Below are 25,485 nucleotides of genomic sequence, written 5' to 3' on the forward strand. Positions count from 1 at the left end.
CTCCATTTCCTTATATAGGTTGTAACGATTTCTCATATCCTACCACTTGTGTGTTCTGACATCCTATCATCATCATCATCATCATCATCAATAATCATCGGTATGTTTGCACCTTATGTTCAGATTGTTGGAATTTTAAGCTTGTGTAGCTTAAAGAGGGTGAATGAGAAATGGAGGGAAAATGAAATATTTGAGTTCCCCCCTCCTTGGCAAAGTGACATTGTCCCATATTGGAGGAAGAAAAAGGCTTTTGATGGTATATATATAATTGCTCTTCTTCTAGCTTTTAAAGAGTTAAGAAGAAGTCAAGCCTCGCGCCGTCGTTGCTCGGCTCGACTTCGGTCAAAGATTGATTGATTAATCTTTTTGAATAAATTTTTTTCAATTATTTAATTAATTAATTAAATAATTAATGAAAAATTCAATTCGAAATAACCCGTGACCCGGTCCGATCAGCAATATTTCAAACAACCTGTTCCAACAGCCATGGCTGTTTCTGAAAGGTTGCAAACCTTTTCAGAAACAATGCCAGCAACTTTATAAATATACTTTGAATCCCAGAATCTTTCCTTATGAAATTTTCTGATCTTTTTCTTCTGCACAAAAATTTCAGTGTGTTTTACAGACTTCGAGTGGTTCGCTGTTCACCGGCGTTTTTGGTACCAGCCTTCGAGTGGTTCGCTGTTCACCGGCGTTTTTGGTACCAACACTCTGGTGAGTTAAATCGTTCTATCATGAGAGGATATATTCAAGCACCTCAGGTACTTGAGGGATATAATTTTGTAAGGACACACTGTGTATTCAGTGGGCTCGATTTATTCTTATACTGTTTTTCCAGAATTTATTTCGTTAAACAAGTATTACTAACTTTCTGTTTTGTTTATATATTTCAGAAAGTTTAATGGTTTAATTGTTTATTACAGCAATACAGATTTATAACACAGATATATATAATATGCACAATGGAGATGGTTGTTACTTCAGACTGCATAATGTATGCACTGGATAATGAGATAAGCAGCTACATGTTGCTCAAAATTCCATGGAGTCTTAAGATTAACAAAACCTCGTTTGAAAGTGGTCCTGGAAATTGCATGCTTTCCGTCTATCTCGGAAGTTCATTATTTGACCAAAACAAGACAGTATTCTTGATTTTGATATGAAAAGCAAAACTACTTTGTCTTTTGTGGCAACTCCAACTATCAACCCATGTGTATGCAGATATCTATATTCAGCTAGTTGTAGTTCACAATTTCCCCAGGTGAGAAGAAAATATCTCAAGCAGCATTTTATAATTTCTATAGGATGAGAAAGCTTTCACTTAACAGAGTGTATTGTCCTCAGCTCATATTTTCCTCTCCTAGTAATAAAATGTAATTCAGTACTCCTACTATCGATTCATTCTTGTTGGGTATTTCATACCACTTCATATCTCTTGTTGATAGGGTTTGCTGGTGTGGTCTAATCATTAACTATGCGAAGCCTCATAAATTATCTAGTTAAATGAACCTACTACCATCAGAAGCCTCATACTGAAAACAAAATTATCTAGTTATTGAATATGCACAGTATTATATCCAGCTAATTAATATCAAATCAGTCCATTCATTTGAGAAATTAGGTCAATATATTCCATTAGTTGCTAAAGCAATTTTTCAAGAATACAGAAAAAGACCTCATAATTTCACCTTGCAGCTTCTACAACAACACAAGTTCCTGTTTTTAGCAAAAGATTCGTCCAATACTCCCAATTAAACAAATGGTTATTAAATGTAAATACTATCAAGCTACTATTTCATTGCTTAACAAACTAAATATGACAACCACCCATAAAAGAAAAAGAAGCAGAACAACATACTCCTATCAAGTTAAAGATAAAAAGGCACAAACATCATAAAGTACAAAAAGATCAATTTTTTAATAGAACAATCTTTATTCAGATAACCAAATGAAAAAGCAACAAATTCAGTAAAGAATGAAGAGCAATTAAAAGGGTAGCTGGATTCTGGTTATTCTCGTCTGATTGAGACGCCACGTTAACCAACTCCTATGAACTGAATTTCAAGGGAAAGAAAAGGAAAAAAACCATCTTGCATTTAAAGCTAAATTGACTCTTGATTGGAGAGAAGGTATCTGTACACATAAATACCTAACTACGTGAGCTGCTATCATGTAGGTAAACTGAGTTGCGGAGCATGTCCATTGGATATTAACATTTTATTGTTATGTTCTCTTTTTTATTACTTCAACATGTTGGGTTTCATGGGCTAGATCTTCTTCAACCACTAAATGCAGTAACAGACTTCTTAACAGCAATCATAAGTGCATATATGTTGCTGATAAAACATATGTTATGCGTGAAGAAAAATTACAAGATATTAGAATATGCGGTACTCTAAATTTCTTGTATTCTGAGAACTGCTTACTGCGAACTTCTGTCGTGGTTGAGATCTAATAGTTGTCGTGCACTTCAGCCAATTGTTTATAAGCTTATCTACTCAGCACTCTTCTGCTTTGCTCTATGAAGTCCCATTGCTTAATTTTTAAATTTAATAGTGATGTACTAAATTTTTGAGTTAAATAGATGTATAATCCAAACTTTAATATCATGAAGCAACAGCTGAAGATCATCAAGATTCCAAGCCTGAGGCTACAAATGGGAGCTCTCCGACTTCTGTGTTTGTAAACTCCGAACCAATTCGGGAGGATCAAAAGTTAGGGGATCTCCAGTCATGTATAGGCGTTCTTTTCTCGAGAGAAAGGGTCTCACGAAGGAGGAAATAACTTGTTACCATTAATGATATGATGGTGATTTAACTTGTGTTCCTCCACAGAGAAAAGGTATTTTGAGGAGCTGACAAGTCTGTTAAACTACCAAGTACGTGAGATGAAATCAATGACAAGTGCTATAGAGAAACTGGAAGGTAGTAATACAGTTGCTTTTCATCACGTACTTTTGTGCCCTCTCACCTGTATACGGTCGAATCGGGCATGTTAGATTTTATGGGCACGAAGAGCTGCCTCGAGAGTAAGTTCGTAATAAACCAGGCTCGAGCTCGATAGCAAAGTACGAAGCACGAAAATCGAAGTGCTCGCTGAAGATCGAGACCGAGCATGACCGACTTCGAGTAAGGCATAATAACGGAATGGCGAGATATTAGCAACCGACCGAAGATCTCAGCGGAAATCTCGAAACATATTAAATCAAGCGGTTATTGACGTCAATCATGGGAATTATTTTCGTGATTAGAATTGTACCTTATTTAGGATTCCTCTACTATATAAAGAGGGACCCTATTCATTTGTAAGGGGCGTTGATTCATTGATAAAGATATACAAAAATGTTGCTTTCTATTTTACTTACTATCCATTACTGTTCATCATTGTTTATCTTATGCTCTTTATTGTTCTTCTTATCCAACCTCGAGATCATCTAGAATCGAGGTCGAAAGCGCTGCTAAGACACTGGTTTGATTTACTTTACTATTCAGATTATTTATTCAATTCCTTGTTTGTCAATTAGTATTGAATTAAATCACGTATCCTTAAAATCGGTTTAATTGTTACTCGAATTTTAGGGTAAACAGTATGGCACCCACCGTGGGGCTAAGGATAATAGTAATTGTTCAGTACTGATTCTGGTAAAACACACTATTTTACACTTGTTCTTATTGAGTGCCTTTGCTTTCAGGTTAAAACATGTCAAACTCACAAAACGCATCCACAAACAGTAACAATAGCCTCGGATTCCACGATGAGAATGAAAATGTGATCGCTCCAAGAATCGAGGTGCCACAGGCTAATCTCGGGGAAACACCAGTTGCCAACCCAGTCGATGTCAGTTCGCACGTTGCTCTAAACGTGGACCTAGGCGCAGATCTCGATGGGAGTGTACGCAGAGAAGGCCGATCTAGTGGCCAAGAAACATAGGACAGGGGATACGAAGGAGTTAGTCTCCAATTGATATTCGAGATGCTTCAGGCTCAGCAAGCTGCTATTGCTTAGTTACAAAGTCAATATAGAGCTCCGAATAGAGTCAAACCGGAAAATACTTGACGTACCGAGCCAGAACCGGAAAGGTCGAATGGTAACAAATCGGAGACTAATCCTGCGGAAATGAAAATGCTTGAGGAGCTCACCAAAAGAATTGAATCGGGGGAGAAGAGAATCAAAGCCAACGATAAAAAAAATGGAGACATACAACTCTCGAGTTGATCAGATACCAGGGGCACCGCCAATATTGAGGGGGATGGATTCGAAGAAGTTTGTACAAAAGTCGTTTCCTCCAAGTGCGGCTCCGAAGCCTATTCCAAAGAAGTTTCGTATGCCAGACATACCCAAATACAATGGGACTACCGATCTCAACGAGCATGTTACTTCATATACATGCGCCATCAAGGGTAACGATTTAGAGGATGATGAAATCAAGTCTGTGCTGTTGAAAATAATTAGAGAGACCCTTTCGAATGGAGCAATAATTTGGTATCACAACCTGCCACCAAATTCCATCGATTCATTTGCCATGTTAGCAGATTCTTTCGTAAAGGCACATGTCGGGGCCATTAAGGTCACAACCAGGAAATCGGACCTTTTCAAGGTTAGACAAAGGGATAATGAAATTCTAAGGGAGTTCGTGTACCGATTTCAAATGGAGCACATGGAATTGCCACTGGTCACAGATGATTGGGCCGTTCAAGCTTTCACCCAAGGGTTGAACGAACGGAGTTCGGTAGCATCACGACAGTTAAAACAAAATTTGATCGAGTATCCAGCTATAACTTGGGCAGATGTACACAATCGATATCAGTCGAAGATCAGGGTCGAGGACGACCAATTAGGAGCCCCTTCCGGTTCAGTATATCCAAACAGGTTGACAGTTAGAAACCAAAGGGATGTCGACAGGGAGCCAAGGTTGAACAAGGACCGATATCAATCATATACCGCAGATGGAAGGAACAATGGTTCAGGACGCAATCCCGCCCGGAACGTTCGAACAAGTGATCGAGGATAGAATTCTCGGGAACTTATGAGCAAAAGTGGTTTCGACAAGTATGTCGATCCCACAGAGGTACCTCGGTTATCGGAATATAACTTTAGCATCGATGTATCGGGCATTGTTTCGGCAATCAGAAGGATCAGAGATACTAGGTGGCCCAAACCCATACAAACCGATCCTTCCCAAAGAAACCCAAATTTGATGTGCAAGTATCATGGCACACATGGTCACAAGACCGAGGATTACAAGCAATTAAGAGAAGAGGTAGCCCGTCTATTCAATGGGGGTCACTTCGAGAGTTCCTCAGCGATCGTGCCAAGAATCATTTCAAAGAAAGGGACGCCAACAGGAAAAATGAACAGGAGAAACCCCAACATGTCATTCATATGATCGTCGGTGGGGTCGACATCCCGCAGGGACCCATATTCAAATGTATTAAGGTATCAATCACTAGGGAAAAACGAACCCAAGATTGTGTGCCCGAAGGCACTTTATCATTCAACAACGAAGAAACAAAAGGCATTTCTCAGCCCCACAACGACGCTATGGTAATTTCTATCTTATTAAATAAAGTTCAAGTTAAGCATGTTTTAGTGGATCCAGGTAGCTCGAAAAATATCATCCGATCTAGGTTCGTGGAGAAGCTCGGCCTACAAAGTCAAATCGTACCCGCTGCTCGAGTCTTAAACAGCTTCAATATGGCCAGTGAAATAACTAAAGGGGAGATTATTCTACCAGTGAATGTGGCTGGAACTATTCAAGATACCAAGTTTCACATAATCGAGGGCGACATGAGGTACAATGCCCTGCTCGAAAGGCCTTGGATCCATAATATGAGGGTAGTCCCTTCGACTCTCCGCCAAATGATGAAATTCCCGACGTCGGACGGTGTAAAAATAGTATACGGGGAGCAGCATGCTACAAAGGAAATGTTTGCGGTCGATGAGGTGACCCCGATATCGACACTATCAACCTCGGAAAGGTCGAGCATCAAAGATAAACAGGAAGTCAAATAGCAATCACAGCCACCAGCCTCGACCAAGTCAGGGAAGCGAGAGATAGAAGAAGAAGAGGAGGATTTTCTGACCCCTCGAACTTTTGTTGTTCCCGAAGATACTGACGCCACAAAATCAACGGTCGAAGAGATGGAACAGGTTATATTGATCGAGTACCTGCCCGGGAGAAAGGTATACCTGGAAACGGGATTAACCCCCGAACTCAGGAAAACACTTATTCAATTTCTTGTTGATAACATAGATTGTTTTGCTTGGTCTTATTTAGACATGACAAGGATTCCACTAGAGGTAACGACACATCGTCTAAGCCTGAACCCTAGATTCAAACCGGTGAAGAAAAAGAAAAGACCCCAATCCGAAGTAAAGCACGCATTCATAAAGGACGAGGTAACTAAACTTCTCAAAATAGGATCCATTCGGGAGGTAAAATATCCCTAATGGTTAACCAATGTAGTTGTAGTCCCTAGAAAAGGGGACAAACTTAGAATGTGTGTAGATTATAAGGATTTAAACAAGGCGTACCCCAAAGATTCTTTTCCACTGCCTAACATCGATCGGATGATCGATGCCACGGCCGGCCACGAGATCCTTACTTTTCTCGATGCCTATTCCGGGTACAATCAAATCCAAATGAACCCGGAAGACCAAGAAAAGACTTAATTTATCACCAAATATGGAACATATTGTTATAATGTAATGCCCTTCGGGCTAAAAAATGCAGGAGCTACTTACCAACGCCTAGTGAATAAAATGTTTGAAGAACAAATAGGTAAATCAATGGAGGTTTATATTGATGACATGCTAGTTAAGTACCTGCGCGCAGAGGACCATTTGACTCATTTGCAGGAAACGTTCGATATTTTAAGAAAATACAACATGAAGCTCAACCCCGAGAAATGTGCTTTCGGGGTTGGTTCGGGCAAGTTCCTTGGCTTCATGGTATCAAATAGGGGGATCGAGATCAACCCCGATAAAATCAAGTCCATCCCCGTCGTGGATAGTGTAAAAGCGGTACAGAGGCTAACTGGACGGGATAGTTGCCTTAGGCCAATTCATTTCAAGGTCATCGGATCGAAGCCATAGATTTTTCTCTTTACTCAAAAAGAAGATTTATTTCGCCTGGACCCCGGAATGCCAACAGGCATTGGAAGAGTTGAAGCGATACCTATCGAGCCCACCACTGCTTCACACTCCAAAGGCAGATGAGAAACTTTACTTGTACTTGGAAGTATCAGAAATCGCGGTAAGTGGTGTCCTAGTTCGGGAAGAGCAAGATACGCAATTTCTCATTTATTATGTAAGTCGAACCTTAGGAGAAGCAGAAACTAGATATCCACACTTTGAAAAATTGGCACTTGCACTGATAAGCGCCTCTAGAAAGTTAAGACCATACTTTCAATGTCACCTTGTATGCGTATTAACCACTTACCAACTTTGTAATATTTTGCACAAACCCGAACTGTCGGGCCGATTGGCTAAATGGGCCATCGAACTCAGTGGGTATGACATCAAATATCAACCCCGGACGGCCATCAAATCTCAAATTTTAGCGGACTTCGTGGCCGATTTCACACCAACCCTCGTACCAAAAGTTAAAAAGGAACTCTTGTTGAAATCGGGTACGTCATCAGGGGTATGGACCTTTTTCATAGACGGTGCCTCAAATGTAATGGGGTTCGGGCTAGGCATCGTGTTGAAGTCGCCCACGGGTAGCACTATTAGGCAATCTATCAAAACTTCTAGGTTGACTAACAATGAGGCCGAGTACAAGGCCATTATTGCAGGTCTCGAGCTAGCTAAAAGCCTGGGGCAGCAGTTATTGAAGCCAAGTGTGACTCTTTACTGGTGGTGAACCAAGTAAACAAAACTTTCGAAGTTCGAGAGGATAGAATGCAAAGGTATTTGGACAAGCTGCAGGTAACTTTGCACCGTTTCAAGGAATGAACTTTACAGCATGTACCCCGAGAACAAAATAGTGAGGCTGATGCACTTGTAAACTTGGGATCATCGGTCAACGAAGATGAGATCAACTCGGGGACTGTCGTTCAACTCTCGAGATCCGTGATCGAGGAAGGTCATGCCGAGGTAAACTCTACAAGCTTAACCTGGGATTTGAGGAATAAATATATTGAATACTTGAAGAATGGGAAGCTCTCATCGGACCCTAAAGAGTCGAGGACCTTACGAACCAAAGCTGCTCGATTCACATTGGTTGAAGATGGAACATTATACAGAAGAACGTTCGATGGACCATTGGCAGTGTGCTTAGGACCAGGAGGCACCGATTATGTTTTACGAGAGGTCCATGAAGGCACTTGTGGGAACCACTCCGGCGTCCAATCATTGATTCACAAAATCATTAGAGCAGGATACTACTGGGATAGCATGGAAAACGATACTAAGGAGTTTGTTCGAAAATGTGATATATGTCAAAGGTTTGCTCCGATGATCCATCATCCCGGAGAAATGGGGGATGGATATCGTCGGCTCCCTTCCATCAGCCCCATGTAAAGCTAAGGTCATTTTATTTATGACTGACTATTTCTCTAAATAGGTTGAAGCACGGGCGTTCGAGAAAGTGAGAGAAAAAAAGGTTATAGACTTCATCTGGGATCACATCGTGTGTCAATTTGGGATACCCGCAGAAATAGTATGCGACAATGGTAAGCAATTTATCGGCAGTAAAGTGACAAAATTTCTCGAAGACCATAAAATAAAAAGGATATTGTCAACACCGTATCATCCTAGTGGGAACGGACATGCCGAATCGACGAACAAGACTATCATCCAAAACCTGAAGAAAAGGTTGAACAAAGCTAAAGGGAAATGGAGAGAAATTCTGCCCGAAGTCCTTTGGGTGTATCGAACAACATCGAAGTCCAATACAGGGGCAACTCTGTTTTCCTTAGTGTATGGCTCTGAAGCCTTAATTCCAGTTGAAGTCGGAGAACCCAGCATAAGTTTTCGACATGCATCGAAGGAATCGAACCACGAGGCTATGAATACTACCCTCGAATTATTAGATGAAAAACGAGAAGTGGCACTTGTTCGAATGGCTGCACAAAAGCAACAAATCGAAATGTACTACAATAGAAGAACCAACCTTTGCCACTTCAGGGTTGGGAATCTAGTCCTAAGAAAGGTCACCATCAACACTAGAGATCCTAATCAAGGGAAGCTCGGCCTAAATTGGGAAGGACCCTATCAAGTCCTCGATATAGTTGGAAAAAAGGGTCTTATAAACTCGAAACGATTGACGGCGAACCATTACCAAACAACTGGAACATATCAATTCTCAAATGATATTATTGTTAAGGTATGACTTTCTCCCTTCTTTCGTCTATATATATTCGACGCTAACTTATTGCAGGAGTTCGACCAAAGACATCGAGGCCTCAGGTTTTAAAGTACCCGTTGCACTCTTTTTCCCTTAGATCGGATTTTATCCCAACTGGGTTTTTCCGGTGAGGTTTTTAACAAGGCAACAATTATGTGCTACCTGAGGACAATTCAATAGTATCCAAGGCTTCTTTGCAATCAACCTCGAATACTGGAGGGCATCACCCTCGGATGATGTATTCTCAAGAATAGTACTTCATGTCAAAGGGCCTCGATAGGGAAACTTTGTAATGGACCAAACGGTCAAGTGAATCGTGTCCATATAAATTAGTCGAGCCTCGATGGCAAACCATGTACACATGTATAAACTATCCTATCTTCATTTAAACATTTTGTGTCTCAAAGAAAATTATCTACCTTAAAAACCTCATGCTTATGTTAATGCGATCAAACGGCTCAAGAGCCAAAGTGTAAGAATAAACTCGTAGACTACCATCGATGATCGGCGTATCCGAGTGTATATTCATAAATTCATAAGACCTCAAAGAGGCACCTCTCGATCTATAGGCCAAGTCCACTATTCTCGGGGACTGACATTTCAAACAAGTTCGAAATGTTATTGGGAAATAAGCCCAAGAGGCATACCCGAAGGCTACGGCCTAAATAACGCGGCTTGGAGACGTCCGAATTCCGCAATAATGATAGGACTTCAAATTCTCTGAAAAAACGGTTTAAAAAGGTTACCCTCGGCAAATAATCAAAACGAATTCGATAAAATCAGCCCTCGAAAAACCTTAAGAGGTGTCAAATTATCTTTAACACAAACGTACTAAGGCACATAAAAAGAGTTTCAACCGACATCAAACCCTCAAAAAACCCAATGGGTAATAAGCCGAAAGGGGGAAATAATAGCCATCTTTTAGAGGCCATATGGGCCCAACCTAAAATAGCCTAAGGGGCAATACATTTAGAGTTCGATACTTTGTTCTCACTCAACTCGGACCTAAGGGTTCCATTATTCCGAGTTCAAACAAAATTGACTTGAACTTAGCTCAAGGATCCGCCATAAAACCTTAAGGGGTATGTTACTGCAAGTTCGAAAATTACCCATTATTTGATTAAAAAAACCCTAAGGGTTTATTCTATCCTAAGTTCTAAACATACTCGAACTTAGTTATAAAAACAGTGCAGTCATGGCATCGATCAAGCCATCCGAAATGTCGAATATATTATTGAACTCGAGGATTCACACTTGCATGTCTAAACAATCTAAGGGTTTTGTTCTAAGTTCGAACTAGTGTTCACTCGATTACAGAGGTTGCAACAACAAAAACTTTCACAAGGCAAAAGCACAAAACACGTTTGAACATAAAACTGAGTAGGCATTCAAAAGAAGTTTTTCTATTATATATTGATAAAAAGGTTATGTACAAGAGACCGATCAAGGTCTTACAAAAAGGGAAACTAAGTCCTAACTACGGCCGGTTTCGACCTCTACTTCGGGAGCAACTTCTCCTTCAGGCCCCTCATCGGATCTGCCTCGGCTACCTTCTTCATCATCGTCTTCATCATCGCAGGAGGCAAGCTGCCTGGCTTCAGCCTCAAGCACCTTGGCTCGGGCTATCTCCTCGGAGAGTTCAAAACCTCGAGTATGGATTTTCTCGAGGGTTTCCCTCCGGGATTGACACTTTGCTGAGTCAATAATCCATTGCTCTTGGTAAGAAGCCTCCCTTAGGTGCATTTGAGCAGCCTCAGCATTGGCCCGGTATATGGCAATGGACTTGTCTGCCATGACTCTTGTCTTCTCGATCTCCGCCTTGGCCTCAGAGAGCCCGGTTTCGAGCTCCTCAATCCTCTTGGCTTAGGCCGAACTTTTCTCTTTGACGCCTCGAAGTTGAACCTCGGTCGATAACAGTTTGGCCAAGGTAGTTTCTTTCTCTGCATCCAGGTGGTTCATATTCTCCTTCCACCGATCATAATCAGCCTTGACCAGATCGGCTTCTCCCCGAAGCAACTCGATCTTTTCAACCTTTTGCTGCAGCTGAGATAATGAAGTATTAGCCTCCATAGTTGGGTCTAGTCCATACTCTATCAAAAGGATGCTTACCTGTTTATCTAGCTCGGTTTCACACTGGCTGAGGTTAGCTCGAGACTTGGCGATGTCCTATACAAAAAAGGAAAATACAAGTCATATTTAGAGGAAATAGAGTAATTAAAAGAAGTGAAGTAAACTGATTCTTACCCGAGATAAGAGACATTGGGCCTCTTCTAAAAGAATAGAGGTGTCACCAATATCATAGGCATCATCGACTCCAGTAAAGCAATCCCAAAAGGGATCCCCTACACTAGAGCCCCCGCCTATATCAGGGGTCTTCAACTCTCGAGCTTCCCTTAGTGCCTCCTCAGAAAAGGTAGGAAGAGAAGGCAAGTGACATGTTGTCATGGTCCCGAGCAAGTCGCTCAGGACGCTCTGATCGATCTTCGGGGTCTTAGAACCAACCCAGTCCAGTGTAGTTGCAGATGGCCGAGAAATGGTCTCGACCTCTGGTAATTCAGGATCCTCACCCGATTTCCTTTTGGAAGCCTCCTCGACACGAGGCTTGATTTTAGCAGCCATCGTCGGCTCAGAAGGTTTGGTGACCTCGGCGGCTTTCCTAGGTCAAACCGTCAGTGCCAAGGCATTTTCCTCTTCTTCTTCTTCGTCTCTCAGTTTTTGGACCGAGTCCATCGTGAGAGCGATTACTTTCCTCCTCACCCTTTGAGATTTGGGCTTGGGGTCCTCGGACTGCGAGGCAATTTGCCTCTTCTTGTCTTCCCCCAGCTTCGGAACTTGGGACTTGGTTTCTTCCTCGCCACTTGAAGGCCTCAAAACGGCATCCTTGGTCAGGCCTGCATGAAAGAAAATTAATGACGAATGAAGTATAAAAAGTGTTTCAAAACATGAAAAAGGAGATCCTTACTGTGATTCTTGGCCTCCCATCTGCGCTTTGCCAAATCACGTCATGCGCGTTCGGCATAAGTGGAAGTCGAGGCTAACTTACGAACCCAATCTTCGAGGTCAGTTACCGCTTGAGGCATCCAAGGAACAATTGCATGTCAAAAGGGGATATCAGGCGAAGTCGAAGAAGGTACGAAGAACAAAGTTTAAAAGATCACTTACGATTTAAGTTCCACTCCTCAGGGAACGACATCTTCTCTTCCGGGATAATGTCATGGGTCCTCAAACGTATAAAATGGCTCATCCAACCCTGATCCTAGTCCTCATCGATGCTCAAAATCAAGGCCTTCGTTGCCCGGCGTTGGAGCCTGATTAATCATCGGTAGATTCGAGACCAGTACAACCGCATGAGGTGATTTAGAGTGAACTCTAGCCCCTCGGCCTTGCTAGAGAAGAAGCACATCATGATTACTATGCGCCATAGAGAGGGTTGGATTTGGTCGATGGTGACCTGATATCTTTTACAGAGATCAATAATTACTGGGTCGAGGGGACCCAATGTGAAGGGGTAAGTGTAAACACTTAAGAACTCATCCACATAGGCGGTGATGCCCTCTTCGGGAGCAGGAATTTGCACCACGACCTCAGGACCCCAGTTGAAGTTCTTCTTCATGGCCTCGAGGTGACTCTTCGATATTGAGCACATGTACATCGACACATGTTCACAACGGCCTGGGATCGATGAAGGGTTTTCGACATTGAAGTCGGATTTTAGAGTACATGGGCCAGGAACATATTCATGGGGAAGCGGCTCCGCCGATGCCTTGCCGCCGGACGGCCGAGAAGAGGAGCAAGAAGCTTTCTCCTTCTATGGTACAGTCTTTGAGGTTTTCTCCATTTGTATAAGTAAATAAGGGCGAAAAAAGATGAAAAACGGGTGGTTTAGGTGCTAACGACAGTGGTTCTACGGACGGCGAAAAGGAGGAGATGCAAAGAGTAAGAGTACTTAAGAGGTTTGATTAGAAGTAAAGTTTGATTCAATGAAGGAGCGGGTATTTATAGGTTCACGGTGACGGTTCGGTAACGTTAGTGGCCGGCCGCTAACTGACAAGCATTAATGATTTGGGGAACTGAACTGACGGGATGTTTCGATCACATCTGTCACGTACGTCACAAGGACGACGTCATGATCGAGGTTTCAGAATATCAAGGCTCAAACCGTTTCTTATCATTTTATTCTAAGAAACGCGGGGACTATCTGTATACGGTTGAATCGGGCATGTCAGATTTCATAGGCACGAGGAGATGCCTCGAGAGTAAGTTCGTAATAAACCAGGCCCGAGCTCGATAGAAAAGTACGGAGCACGAAGATCGAAGTGCTCGCTGAAGATCGAGACCGAGCATGACCGACTTCGAGTAAGGCATAATAACGGAATGGCGAGATATTAACAACCGACCAAAGATCTTGGCGGATCTCGGAACAGATTAAATCAAGCGGTTATTGACATCAATCATGGGAATTATTTTCGTGATTAAAATTGTACCTTATTTAGGATTCCTCTACTATATAAAGAGAGACCATATTCATTTGTAAGGGGCATTGATTCATTGATAAAGATATACAAAAACGCTGCTCTCTATTTTACTTACTATCCATTATTGTTCATCATTGTTTATCTTATGCTCTTTATTGTTCTTCTTATCCAACCTCGAGATCATCTAGAATCGAGGTCGAAAGCGATGCTAAGACACTGGTTTGATTTACTTTACTATTCAGATTATTTATTCAATTCCTTGTTTGTCAATTGGTATTGGATTAAATCATGTATCCTTAAAATCACTAAATAAGTTTAATTGTTACTCGAATTTTAGGGTAAACATCACCTTTTCCCTTTTACATTTCATTCACTATTAGAGTGGAAAGTCTCTGCTTACGCTATAGGTTTTTGTGTTTTGGCCTTTTTTGCTTTTAGTAAACTCATGTAAAATAAAAGGGATGTGTTATGAAATAATAAGGGGCTAGAAAAGAGGTAAACTTTAGCAACACTATTGAGAAGTAAAGAGTTATATGAGCGTTCATAGTTGAAAAAGCAATGGGGAATATAGCGATAATAAATTGTGCAAAAACTGTGCAATGTTAGTTTGCTGATTCCACCTTTAGTTGAGGCTGGATTACTTTTCAGCTCTAGATCTTTTTGGCTTGATAACCTTGGTGTTCAAATGTCATTGAACATTGTTTTCGTGGTGCCTATACTGTTAAGCTACAAAACTGACTTGTGAACGTGTTCAAAGAGTCATTTGAAACTTGCATAAGGACGATCTTCCTGGCTTTTGACCATCAGCGGACCAGGCTGGCTATTGGCCTCTATGTCTCTATAAATGCATTATAGCATGACTTTGCTCTATAGTTCTTTCCTAACAGGTTTCAGTTCTTGGTCCCCGCACTTCTGTCTAAGTTCTTTCTCCACTCCATCGGCATTCCCTTTTATATATACTAGCTTTGTCCTCGTTATAATGTTGTAATTGCCCTGGAATTTTAGCAGTCATTAAGTAAATGCCAGGTCTTTAGATTTCATATATCATGCACCCCCCGCGGGTGGCCCGTGTCTGAAGAAAAAAAGGAGATAAAGGGATCCAAGTCATCCTTTAGACGGGACGGGGTGTCTGATTGGAGTTGCTTTATACATGCAGGGCAAAGTAATACTTCTGGGAGAATACCAATTACAGAACCAGATGATCGCAGAATTTCAGTTACTCAATCTAGGGTAAAGTTGTATAGCAACACAGAAATCTGGATCTTGTAATTGATATCTCTGTTGGCTTTTAAGATTCAGTTTCTGATATGCTTTTATGGTCCAGCAATCTTATTTGAATGGAAAAGTGGATGGTGATGCCACGTTCAGGTTCTACTTTCTGTTTCTAGCTACCAAATTTTGTTAAATTGGTTTTTACTGATTCTTTAAATACTAATGCTACATGATTGGATTATTTCGTGCAGTGAGATCTTTGTCTGTGGAACCATCTGTTGCACCCCATCCCAAGTCTTATATGGAGGTGACTCTTATACTCTTATTATGTTTTACCAATCTAAGAAGGGAAAGCATGCAACTTTCTGGCTGGTCAACAATCAGTTAAACATTTCTTAATTACCTTTTGAGTTTCCTGTGGAGTTTTTCAAATCAACCTTCTAAAAAAATATTTCTGCTTGGATAGATATGGAACACTATGTAATGGAAGAAGGGAGTGGGCCAGATACTTGCTGGAAGAATTAGGGAATCGTCTCTTCTAACTTCATATAATCATTTTGCAGATTATGGCTATGGTTCAAAGAGGATTATTCTTACTTCCATCAGTTGTTACAGAGTCCTCGGCATCATCCATGGCAGAATCCTTCTTGACATAATCTACCTTAAAGTCATAATCATCATTCATCATATCACTGGCAGTTGAGGGCTTGTCTTTCTTCCTCCTTTTCTTCTCGGCTTTTCTCTGTTTAGTGTTCAACATGCCTTCCTCAGCATATAACTTCTCATTTTGTCTACTACTGGCACTTTTGCCCCTCGTCTGGCCTGCATCACCTTCTCCTGAATCCATTGGCTCATCTCCGTTCTCACTAACAGGGTTATCTATAGAATTATCATTTTCAGCCAATGGCTGCTGCAAATTGTCCTGAAACGCAAATAGGCAACATTAGTTCTTTTCTTTTGAAAATATAAAATTGACTAAAGATGTGACAAATCATAAATGGAGAATGCGGGGGGAAAGGGCATTGATAACTTTATATGATAATTGGAACACGGACCCAAAGCTGCTCTTCTGAAATTTTGCCGAGAAAAACACTCAAAAGATAAATTGTAATCATAGTTCTTAGGAAAAAATTCAAACACACAAAAGACTTTATTAGTTCATGCAGCCGTGATGACACCAGTAGCTGTTACGCGCACAGATGACCATTTCTTTCAGATCACAACTAGGTGTGTTTCATCTTAAATTGATAACATTTGAAGTTCAGAAATGATCAAGGGAACAGGAATTACAGCATACACAGGAATGAAATACAAATAGTATTTGCAGAAGCATAAAGGGGAAATAACTTACCTCTAGCATGTTCTCATCAAAGTTAACGGGGCGATTTGATGGTACTTCAACTGGGTTGAAATCATTGACAGATTTCAGGCTTCCAATAATTGAGGATTCACTTCCATAAACTTCATCGATATTGAATTCTTTTCCAAGTTCTGAAACTATCGTGGCCTCAGAATGCTCCCCCTCATTCCTGGTTGGGGGCAAGGTGTAGTATGGAATTTTCCCTGGAATGTGTCAATGGGACATCAGATTCTAATAATACAGTGCTTTCATCTATGAGCGTGAAATGCGCTCATATTTTGGAAGTTCAAATTCTTTCAAAGTAAACTTGACAGTATTCATACATACCCTCATTCCAGTCGTGCAGAACGATCCTTGCTGCAGCATCAACATCAACAATTCCTCCCTTTTTAAGCCTACCCCTAACTGTAGCAACTTTCTGGAGGAAGTCATCCACTGAATCAAAGGTAGGAACCTTGTATATGGTAACCAACATTCTTTCAGGACAAAGTTTGAGAATTTCCTTCACTGTAAACCCATAGTACTAACAGTCAGAAACATCAATACCATTTTATTAAATCGTTTCAGATACGTAAATACTATTGAAAGAGTAGAATCAGAAGCAAAAAAAAAAATGTGAAAGAAAATCCAATTACCAGGACCAACTGGGTCGTCTAACTTCTCTATCCTCTTGCAATTTCGAAGAGCAATAGATGCATCATCCTCAGATGCAGACCTAAGCATCACAACCCCAGGGCAGTCCAGCAACTTAACATTCTTATCTAACTGGACTTCTTGCAAGGATCTCGTTAATCCTGGAGTAGCACCTACGTTGACTACGTGAGATCTCTTCAAGCTGTTAATCAGGCTACTTTTACCAACATTTGGTAGACCAATGACTCCTACAGTGATTGATTTCTTGATCTGCAAGGGATTACCATTAGTGGGAAACCAACACAATAACTCAAACAAACTGCAAAATTAAATAGCATGACCGACTAAACTAGGCAACTGAATGGGCTGGTTAATTAACTCCACACAAACCGAAGGTCTATGAAGTACTTTAAACTTCCTCATCTTACTATATTCCTCCAAAACCTTACATCTCTTGCATCAAAAAACATAAGTTTACCTTAGAAAGGACCCATACCGACAGTGGATAAGTATAATATTTCGTGGTGTACCCACCTAAATGCATCTAAATGCGCTGCACATACGATGAGTTCAAGGTTGTTTTATCAAACGATAAATTCAAGGTTGTAAAGACAATGTAATGTGCAAGTGACTTTGCCACAGAAGCTCAAAAAACTTCTTGATGCTGATAACAAATTTCAATGTCTCCTTGTTCATCTTGATGGTTAGAAGCAAAGTTCTCTTTATAACACATTCAGAGACACCCAACACATGCAAACAACTGATAGAGATAAGAGACTTGAAAATGTCCAGACTGTAAGAGAGGATGGAGAATTAGGTTTGCAAAATCGAAGAGCTTCTGTAGATTTTAAATTTCAAAGAGGATAGAATAGAAGTTAACAGTGAACCAAAAGCATTCATTTGAAATCCAAATGAAATTAACCGAATGTGTGAGAAAACAATTTAATGCATTTGTTACTTGCACCTTGTGCAAAAAGTATACAAGTTAAAGCTCCAAGGCATACTCTCCAGAACTCAACTGCAACACAAACTGGATAGAAAACTCCATAAAGATGATCCTGGAAGTACCTCATGGCTTCGCGAGTAATTCTTCAGTAATTTTATCAGCGTCTCGGCTCCAAGGCAATCACTGGTCTGCAGAAGATTGCTAGTCTTACTCTTACCAGCCTTTGAGGAAAGCTTCCAGCCCAAGTTTGACTTCTGTTCTTGGGTGCTACACTTGAAAGCAACAGTTGGTAATTCCTCTCTTAGATACTTTAGCCACTTTTCTGCAGCTTCCCGAGGAATGAGATCTGAAGAAAATAGTTAAGAGATAAAAAATCCCATCCAAATAAGCATGTAAAAGTACCCCTTCGAAGGTTCTCTGCCGGGCATTGTATGAACCATCATTAATCTAAGACTCTGACGCAACATTTACAGAACCAAAATAACCGACCAAAACATAGGTTAGTGACCTATATCAAAAGGCCAAAGTAGAGACACATATACATATATATGGATATCATTTTACATTTACATTTATATATATATATATATATATATATATATCACCAATATCCACTTCTTTGTGCTTCTAATGATTAAACTCAACCGACAACCCTTTACTTTCTGAATGACGTCGAAAACACATGGTACCACAGTACCTATCTATGATCAGTATAATACGGTAAACGAAAACTCAAGCAGACACAGGATAATGCTAACAATGATAGAACTAAAAGATACCAATTTTATTGAGGAGTAACACAAGATGTTTATCGGGTCCTGCTCTTATCACCATCTTTTCCATGTCCAGACAGCGGGTACCAAGAGGATCTCGAGCATCAAGCACTTCCAAAATGACATCCGAAGCATCAATTACTTTGACCAACTCCTTGTAGAAAGCCCTTTCAGAGTTATCTGTATCAACAATCAAGCATCAAGATCAAAGAAAGAAAAAAGGAGTAAAACCTTTAATCACACTATCATGTCCGTTGCCAACCAACTAATAACAAACATATATAGAAAGATTCGGCATACCTCGATGTTTAACAAAAGAAGTTGAGCCATCATTTGGCCTTCCCTCTTCAAAATTATTTCGTTTTGTTAAAGTCATATCTGCCGGTGTGAACTCATCATCATCATCTTCAAGCAGCCCAAGCTTTCTCTTCTTTGCCTGGAAAACAACAATGCCATGAAAGGTAAACATGTGGACTAAATATCACCTGCAAAAAATGTAGGAAAGCGAAAACCCAATAGCAAGAAAACCTATATAAAAAAAAGGAGACACGAGTTTTCCCACCATTGAGATGGGAGTTGGTCTGTCTGCCTACTTCAAGGCTGAGATATGGAGTAGCCACCTAAACCTTTTAAAAGCCCTTCATAAAGAGGCTTAAGTCATTGACTCCACTCCGGTAAGGCTTTTAAAAAAAAATCAGTATGCCACTCCCTGAGCACGCAGAAAAGTAAATCTTACCCGAAAATGAGTGAGATACATTCTTTTCCTCCTTAGTTCCTTCTACCATTCCTTTTATTTACTTTTTTTTGTGGTGGTGCTGGGGGGTCCTACTCTATGATCCAAAGAATTCACATAATTCATACCATTAGATTTTTATCTCAAATATTTTTAAAAATTTCTAGACAGGTCCAAATTCCCTTATATTTTCTTTGAATCAAGTATAGAATTCTTAAAACCAAGATATTTTTCATATCAGAATCAAGAGCTGCCTGCAAATATCAACTACTCACAGAAGCACAGCACTATTTCCATAAATTTCATTTAACATTTCAGCTCAAGCATCGACAATCAATCAAATATTATAACGTAGCACAAAGATTATCTTTTTTCATAAAATTAACCCGATGCAAAGCCTCAAGATGCAATATAAAGTCCAAGTAACATACAATCTGGCCAAGCAAGCAAAACAAGAAAACAACTAAACTCAAGAAAAGTGAATACCCTCTCTTTACGGGCAGCTTTCTTCTGCTCCAATTCCTCGAGAGCGCGAGCTCGACGAGTCTCGAGAGCCTTAAGTTCCTGCTCCTTAAAAGGCCAGTCATTGGGAATTCCTGGGTCCTTCTCTACCTTAGATTTCTTATTAAGGCCCAGCTTCTTAGCCTCTTTGGACTTCTTCTTATGATGCTCCTTCACTTTCCTTATAATTTTATACTTCTTCTTCAATGACACCCTCTTGCTCTTACTCTCTGCAAAACATTTATAGATTTGTCAATATAATCTGCAAAAAAGTTTTGCGACTGGCTGATAACTGAATAAAAATTTAACGGAATGGAGGTTCATGTACTTACTCTTGCTTTTCTTCACCATTTTTGTTTGGCTGTTCTGCTTTTTCGGAAGATTTAGAGAGGACGATTAGGGTTTTGGAGGGGGACTGCAGACATAAAAGGATGGGTCAATTATACGCGGGTCGGGTCTTAGGTTGTATGTACCAAAAAAAAATTCGGGGCCGAAAAAATAGCTGTAATGAGAAGAAAAAAAAAATTAAAATTTTTATAAGAAAAATCAAATTATGGTTTCTTCGTCCGTGAGCTTTTCAAATGTTTAATAACATATTTTTTTCATTTTTTATGCATATATAAAGGTCTTATAATAGATAAAAAAATACACACAAATGAAGAAGAAATAAGAATCTCTCTCTTTCTCCCTATATCTCTTAACTTGTTTTTCATTGTTCTATATTGTTACTTTGAGCTAAATTTTATAACACGTTACCAGCATAAAGTCACTAACCTCAAGGTTGAATTTCACTTTTGGTAAGGTATATCTCGATGATCTATTGTCAAAATTATCCAGATTTTATTCAAAAAGGTATGTAGTGTTACAGACACGTCTTTCTGCTACAGCAACAAGTCCAAGCTTTAAACGAAATAAGTTTGTGACATTATTTAGAATAAGCAATTGTCTGGTTATTAGAAAATTAATATTTATGTGGCTGCTAAGGATGTAACCTTGTTAAATTTCCATGAACTAAATAATAGGTGGCATGCGGTATACTAAATAATTTAAAAAATTAAAATTATACTTTATTATGTATGCTTATGGTTAATTTTACCTTATAATATGATTTTAGTATGTCTGGTATAATGATTATATATTAGTTTACTATCAAATATAATATAATAATAATAATAATAATAACTATTTTATTTTAATAAGATAAAATATTAGTACAAGAAGTATGTACTACACCCATTTTTTCATTGATGATAATTCTTATCAAATTAACATGTTGAATCATTTCTATATGGAAAGCATATAGTAGTAGATAGTAGACACATATTTGTCCACTATTTTTTTGATTCCCTGATTGACTTAAAGGTTCTGCTGTATCCTTTTGTTTTTCTAGAGAGCATAATATTTAGTTTTCACAAAGTGCATGGTAACTAGTAGTACTATTATTATGTTTGATATATAATTTTTCCTTAATTTTATGGTCACATCACTTTCATCTTGAAGTAAGCTTATTGCAGGAAAGACCAAATGTGAATTTTCAATATTATTTTGTATTTTCATATATCTGTTTGAGTAAACGAAAGTCTATTGTTGAGATTATATCCAAATAACATTATGAAGAGTTTAACTCAAGAGGTAAGCATTTCCTTCGTATTTGAAATTATTTTTGTCATTTGCTATTAATGATATCAACTTCAATGAGTTCAAGTCGCAATGCACCATGAGGGTAAGACATCAGAATCAAGTCTTAATGCTCCATGATGATAAGAGTTGGGTTTGAGTCCCAATTCATTATGGTCTAACATGCCTTTATATTGGTAAGACATTAGGTTTGAGTCTCATTATACCATATTGATGATATAATGATAACTAAAGAAAAATAATACATTTTTCATGAAAAGGCATGAATATTGTCCCACTTGATTTGCTCCATTCTTGAAGTGAATGTGGTAGCGGCGCATAATTGTTACACCCTATATTTTCGTACGTAAAACTGTGGCGTGAGCAAGCTAATGTAGGACCCAAAAAATGAGATCATCTTTAAAAACATACAAAGCAAATTAATCATGTTACCTCGGAATTTACCAATATTGAAGATCATGAATAACAAGTACAAAGAGTGTTGGAAGGTTCATAAGCTAAAGGAATTGAAGAAAATAATGTTTCGTCGAAAGTAGACAAGTTAGGAATGTTATAGCATGTACATCTCGGGTGAGACCATGGTGTTTAAAATGACATGGAGGTTATGTTATGAGTTATGTTATTCGTATGATAGTCGTGTGTTATGTTTTGAAGTCAAGCGAGTGGTGGAACAAAAGTCGATGAAAGTCATCACAAGTTACGTTCATAGGTTTTACTGAAACTTTGGGTCAAATATAACTGCGATTTTATCCCAATATACTTAGATTTATGGATTATCCACCCATCAAATTAAAGATCTATGAGTCTAATTTCTAACGTATTAAACCGTTTGTCAATACGATATCGGAGTAGAGAGATATGAGTATTTTTTCGAGACTACGCAGACTGTCACCTACTTGCTTAAACGAGAATCGAAAACTGGGCCAGTTCGGGTCGTCAAAAAATGGGCTAGTTCAGGTCGTTCAAAGAGGCCTTTTAAAGATCTATCCCCTGCATAAATTAGTATGATAATAGGTCAAAATAACCAGACTTAATCTCTACAAAAATTCTCCCAAAAATTTCCCACAAACCCCAATTGATTTTCTCTCCCTTTCAGTTCTAATTGGAGGTAAAGCCTAGAGTTTGAAGAACCAAGATGGGAGATGAGTTATCCAACAAATAAGGTAAGTTTACTTCTCTATTTCATCCATTATTTTCTACTGTAGATACATAGTAAGTTGTTCTATATTTGTAAGAACTCACGGGACGGTGATCGGAAGCCGTGAGTTCGAGTTATTCACTTGTAGCAGACTGTTTTGTGGATTGTTTGGTGTTGTTGTTGGGCTGTGTGATTTACTATTGTTTTGTGGATTTTTGGTGGAGGAAGGGTGTGGATAAACACCACATAAGTACAGGATGTTGGGTTGGTCGTTCGTCGTAATATTTTCGGGTTGTTGACACTACTACGATGGTCGTTTTGTGTATAAAGAGATTGGGGCGTGTTGGACTGTTTTGTAGTATTGTGTGGTGTACATAAGGTTGGAAAATAATGTATATATGTTGTTATTGTTGTTTTTGGTGTTTTTGGTGTTTTTGGTGTTATCTTGAATTTGGAGGAAGTAAGGATTATAGGGGAGATACACATCTCGAGATCATCTTTGACTCCCAGTTACTTTCGGTTATTATATTATCAGTTCAGTTTCAACTTTTAATTATGTTATTGCCTTATATACTCGGTACATTATTTTGTACTGACGTCCCTTTTCTGGGGACGCTGCATTTCATGTATGCATGTTCAGATAGACAAACGGGTAGACCTCCTCAGTAGGTGTTTCCAGAGTTCAACGTGATCGGTAAGCTCCACGTCCTTCGGAGTTATAGGGTTTAGGTTTTCATGTACATCTTCTGTATGTATGTATATATGTTATGGGTAGGTTGAACCCCTGTTCCGATCATAATATATCCATCAGTAGAGGCGTGTAGACATATCCTGTGAGTTAGTGCACTATGTTGGGCTAGTAGGCCTGGTATGTATATTTTGGTGGTTTGTTAGTTGTAGTAGTTATGACGGCCTTGTCGGCCCAACTTTATATTGATGTTTAGTCAGCGTTGGTTTCCATTCAATTTTATATTTTGCTTCGCAAATTATCTTGCAAGGTGGCCCCATGGCTAAATTATGACATTATATATTCAGAGTCTCTTAGTCACAATTTGGTACGCTAGGTTAAGTGAGGCACCGGGTGCCGATCTCGCTCCCAGGTTCGGGGCGTGACAAACTTGGTATCAGAGTATTTCTGTCATAGGGAGTCTACAAGCCGTGTCTATTAGGGTCTTGTTTATAGATGTGTTGTGCACCACATTATATAAGCAGGGAACTACAAGTCATTTAGGAGTTGGTTACCCTTCTTTCAAATCTAAAATATGTTGTAGAACTGAGTTATAGAAAATTTGAGTTAAACTTACGTGTTGGTGTTTGCATACACAAATGACGGTGACTAGGAAGACTACGGCTAGCCAGAGAGTAGATACAACAATAGGTGAGGGGACCAGCAGGGTACCCCCAGTAGACGGGTCCCAATCTGAGGCCCAAGGCGAGACCCCTACTCAGCCATTACCGGCTCCTCCACCACCTGAGGAGATTCCTAGGGATACCGCACATCCAGTTCCCCTACACTTCTATCAGATAAGGACTTGAGGAGTGCAGTGCATTTGTTGACACAATTTGTAGCTATCCAGCAACAAGCTAGGGCATCAGCTAGTGCAGGATCTTCTGAGGGGTCTGGGAGTTCAAGGGTCCGAGAGTTTATTGCTTTGAGTCCCCTAGAGTTCACAGGGACAGATCAGAGGGAGGACCCGCAAGATTTCATAGATCAACTTTACAGGATCTTTCGGGTTATGCATGCCACCGAGAAGGAGGCAATTGAGCTAGCAACTTTTCGACTCCGAGATATAGCCATCCTTTGGTACGAGGGATAAGAGAGGTCCGGGGCACATGATGCACCTCCAGCTAGTTGGGAGAATTTTTCAGATGCCTTCCTTGACCAATACTTACCGCGGGAGATCCGACAGGCTCGGGTTGATAAGTTTTTAGCCCTCAAGCAAGGCAATATGAGAGTTCGAGAGTATAGTCTTTGTTTTGACTCATTAGCCAGATATGCACCATCCATAGTTGCTACTATGCGTGACAGGATCCACAGGTTTATATTAGGATTAGCCCCAGAGTTGACTGAGGCATGTGCCACCATTGCATTGCATGATAGTATGGATATCTCCCGAATTCAGGCATTCACTTAGAATATAGAAAGGGGTAGGGGTCGACAGCAGGGTACAGAGAGGATTTAGCAAGGGCAGCATAAGAGGATGAGATTTCCCAGGTCTCAGGGTAGTTATAGGCCCTAGTACTTTGGACGGCCACCTAGGCCTCCGCCACCTAAGTTACAGGGTTACAGGTATGACCGCTATACTGATTCAGGACCAGCGACATCGAGGTTCAAGGCAGACATGGTCATTTCCGCCGCGGTGTGACATCTGTGGTAGAGGACACTTGGGCCAATGTCGAGCAGGTTCTGATGCTTGTTATACATGTGGGCATCCAGGGCATATGATGCGAGATTGCCCAAATAGAGATTCTAGGGGTATGGCACAACCAACAAGTTCAACAACAGGATCATCTATGTTTGTGCATCCTTCAGGGCGCGAGTCTCAGTCTTCGGCTGGTAGAGGTCGAGGAAGAGGTATAGGTTCCAGTTCAGATATTAATTAGAATTGTATCTATGCTTTAGCGGGTCGACATGACCAGGAGTCTTCACCAGACGTTGTGACAGGTATATTGACCATTTTCTCTCACGATGCTCATGCCTTGATAGACCCAAGATCTACTTTATCA

General features: G+C 40.0%; 2 protein-coding genes and 1 long non-coding RNA gene across 4 annotated transcripts in view; 2 read left to right on the forward strand and 1 right to left on the reverse strand.

Annotated features, from left to right (window-relative positions):
- The first annotated feature begins 22 nt into the window (after positions 1-22).
- LOC117279355 (uncharacterized) lies at positions 23-1,393 on the forward strand. The gene is made up of 3 exons (XM_033658841.2): positions 23-256; positions 614-714; positions 924-1,393. The coding sequence occupies exons 1-3, from the start codon at positions 103-105 to the stop codon at positions 1,161-1,163; spliced, it is 495 nt and encodes a 164-aa protein (XP_033514732.1). The 5' UTR covers positions 23-102; the 3' UTR covers positions 1,164-1,393.
- A 1,189-nt stretch (positions 1,394-2,582) lies between these two features.
- Positions 2,583-16,116, forward strand: LOC104106935 (uncharacterized). The gene is made up of 3 exons (XR_011412498.1): positions 2,583-2,924; positions 14,981-15,054; positions 15,149-16,116. It is a non-coding gene; the product is annotated as an uncharacterized lncRNA (long non-coding RNA).
- Positions 15,407-25,485, reverse strand: part of LOC104106934 (guanine nucleotide-binding protein-like NSN1) — a 191,306-nt gene continuing 181,227 nt past the window's right edge. The window contains exons 2-10 of one of the 2 annotated variants that reach the window (XM_070190036.1): positions 20,315-20,348; positions 19,968-20,212; positions 19,049-19,184; positions 18,755-18,928; positions 18,098-18,321; positions 17,032-17,299; positions 16,724-16,903; positions 16,388-16,599; positions 15,407-15,958 (exon numbers count right to left, since the gene is read on the reverse strand). In XM_070190036.1, coding sequence (XP_070046137.1) covers positions 15,614-15,958; positions 16,388-16,599; positions 16,724-16,903; positions 17,032-17,299; positions 18,098-18,321; positions 18,755-18,928; positions 19,049-19,184; positions 19,968-20,212; positions 20,315-20,333 — 1,803 coding nt within the window. In that variant the 5' untranslated portion in view covers positions 20,334-20,348 and the 3' untranslated portion in view covers positions 15,407-15,613. Of the gene's footprint in view, positions 15,959-16,387; positions 16,600-16,723; positions 16,904-17,031; positions 17,300-18,097; positions 18,322-18,754; positions 18,929-19,048; positions 19,185-19,967; positions 20,213-20,314; positions 20,463-25,485 lie in introns of those variants that run through there. The other variant, XM_009615594.4, reaches the window with a different exon arrangement.

Source organism: Nicotiana tomentosiformis, chromosome 1 (genome assembly GCF_000390325.3).
Source record: "Nicotiana tomentosiformis chromosome 1, ASM39032v3, whole genome shotgun sequence".
NCBI classification, from domain to species: Eukaryota; Viridiplantae; Streptophyta; class Magnoliopsida; order Solanales; family Solanaceae; genus Nicotiana; species Nicotiana tomentosiformis.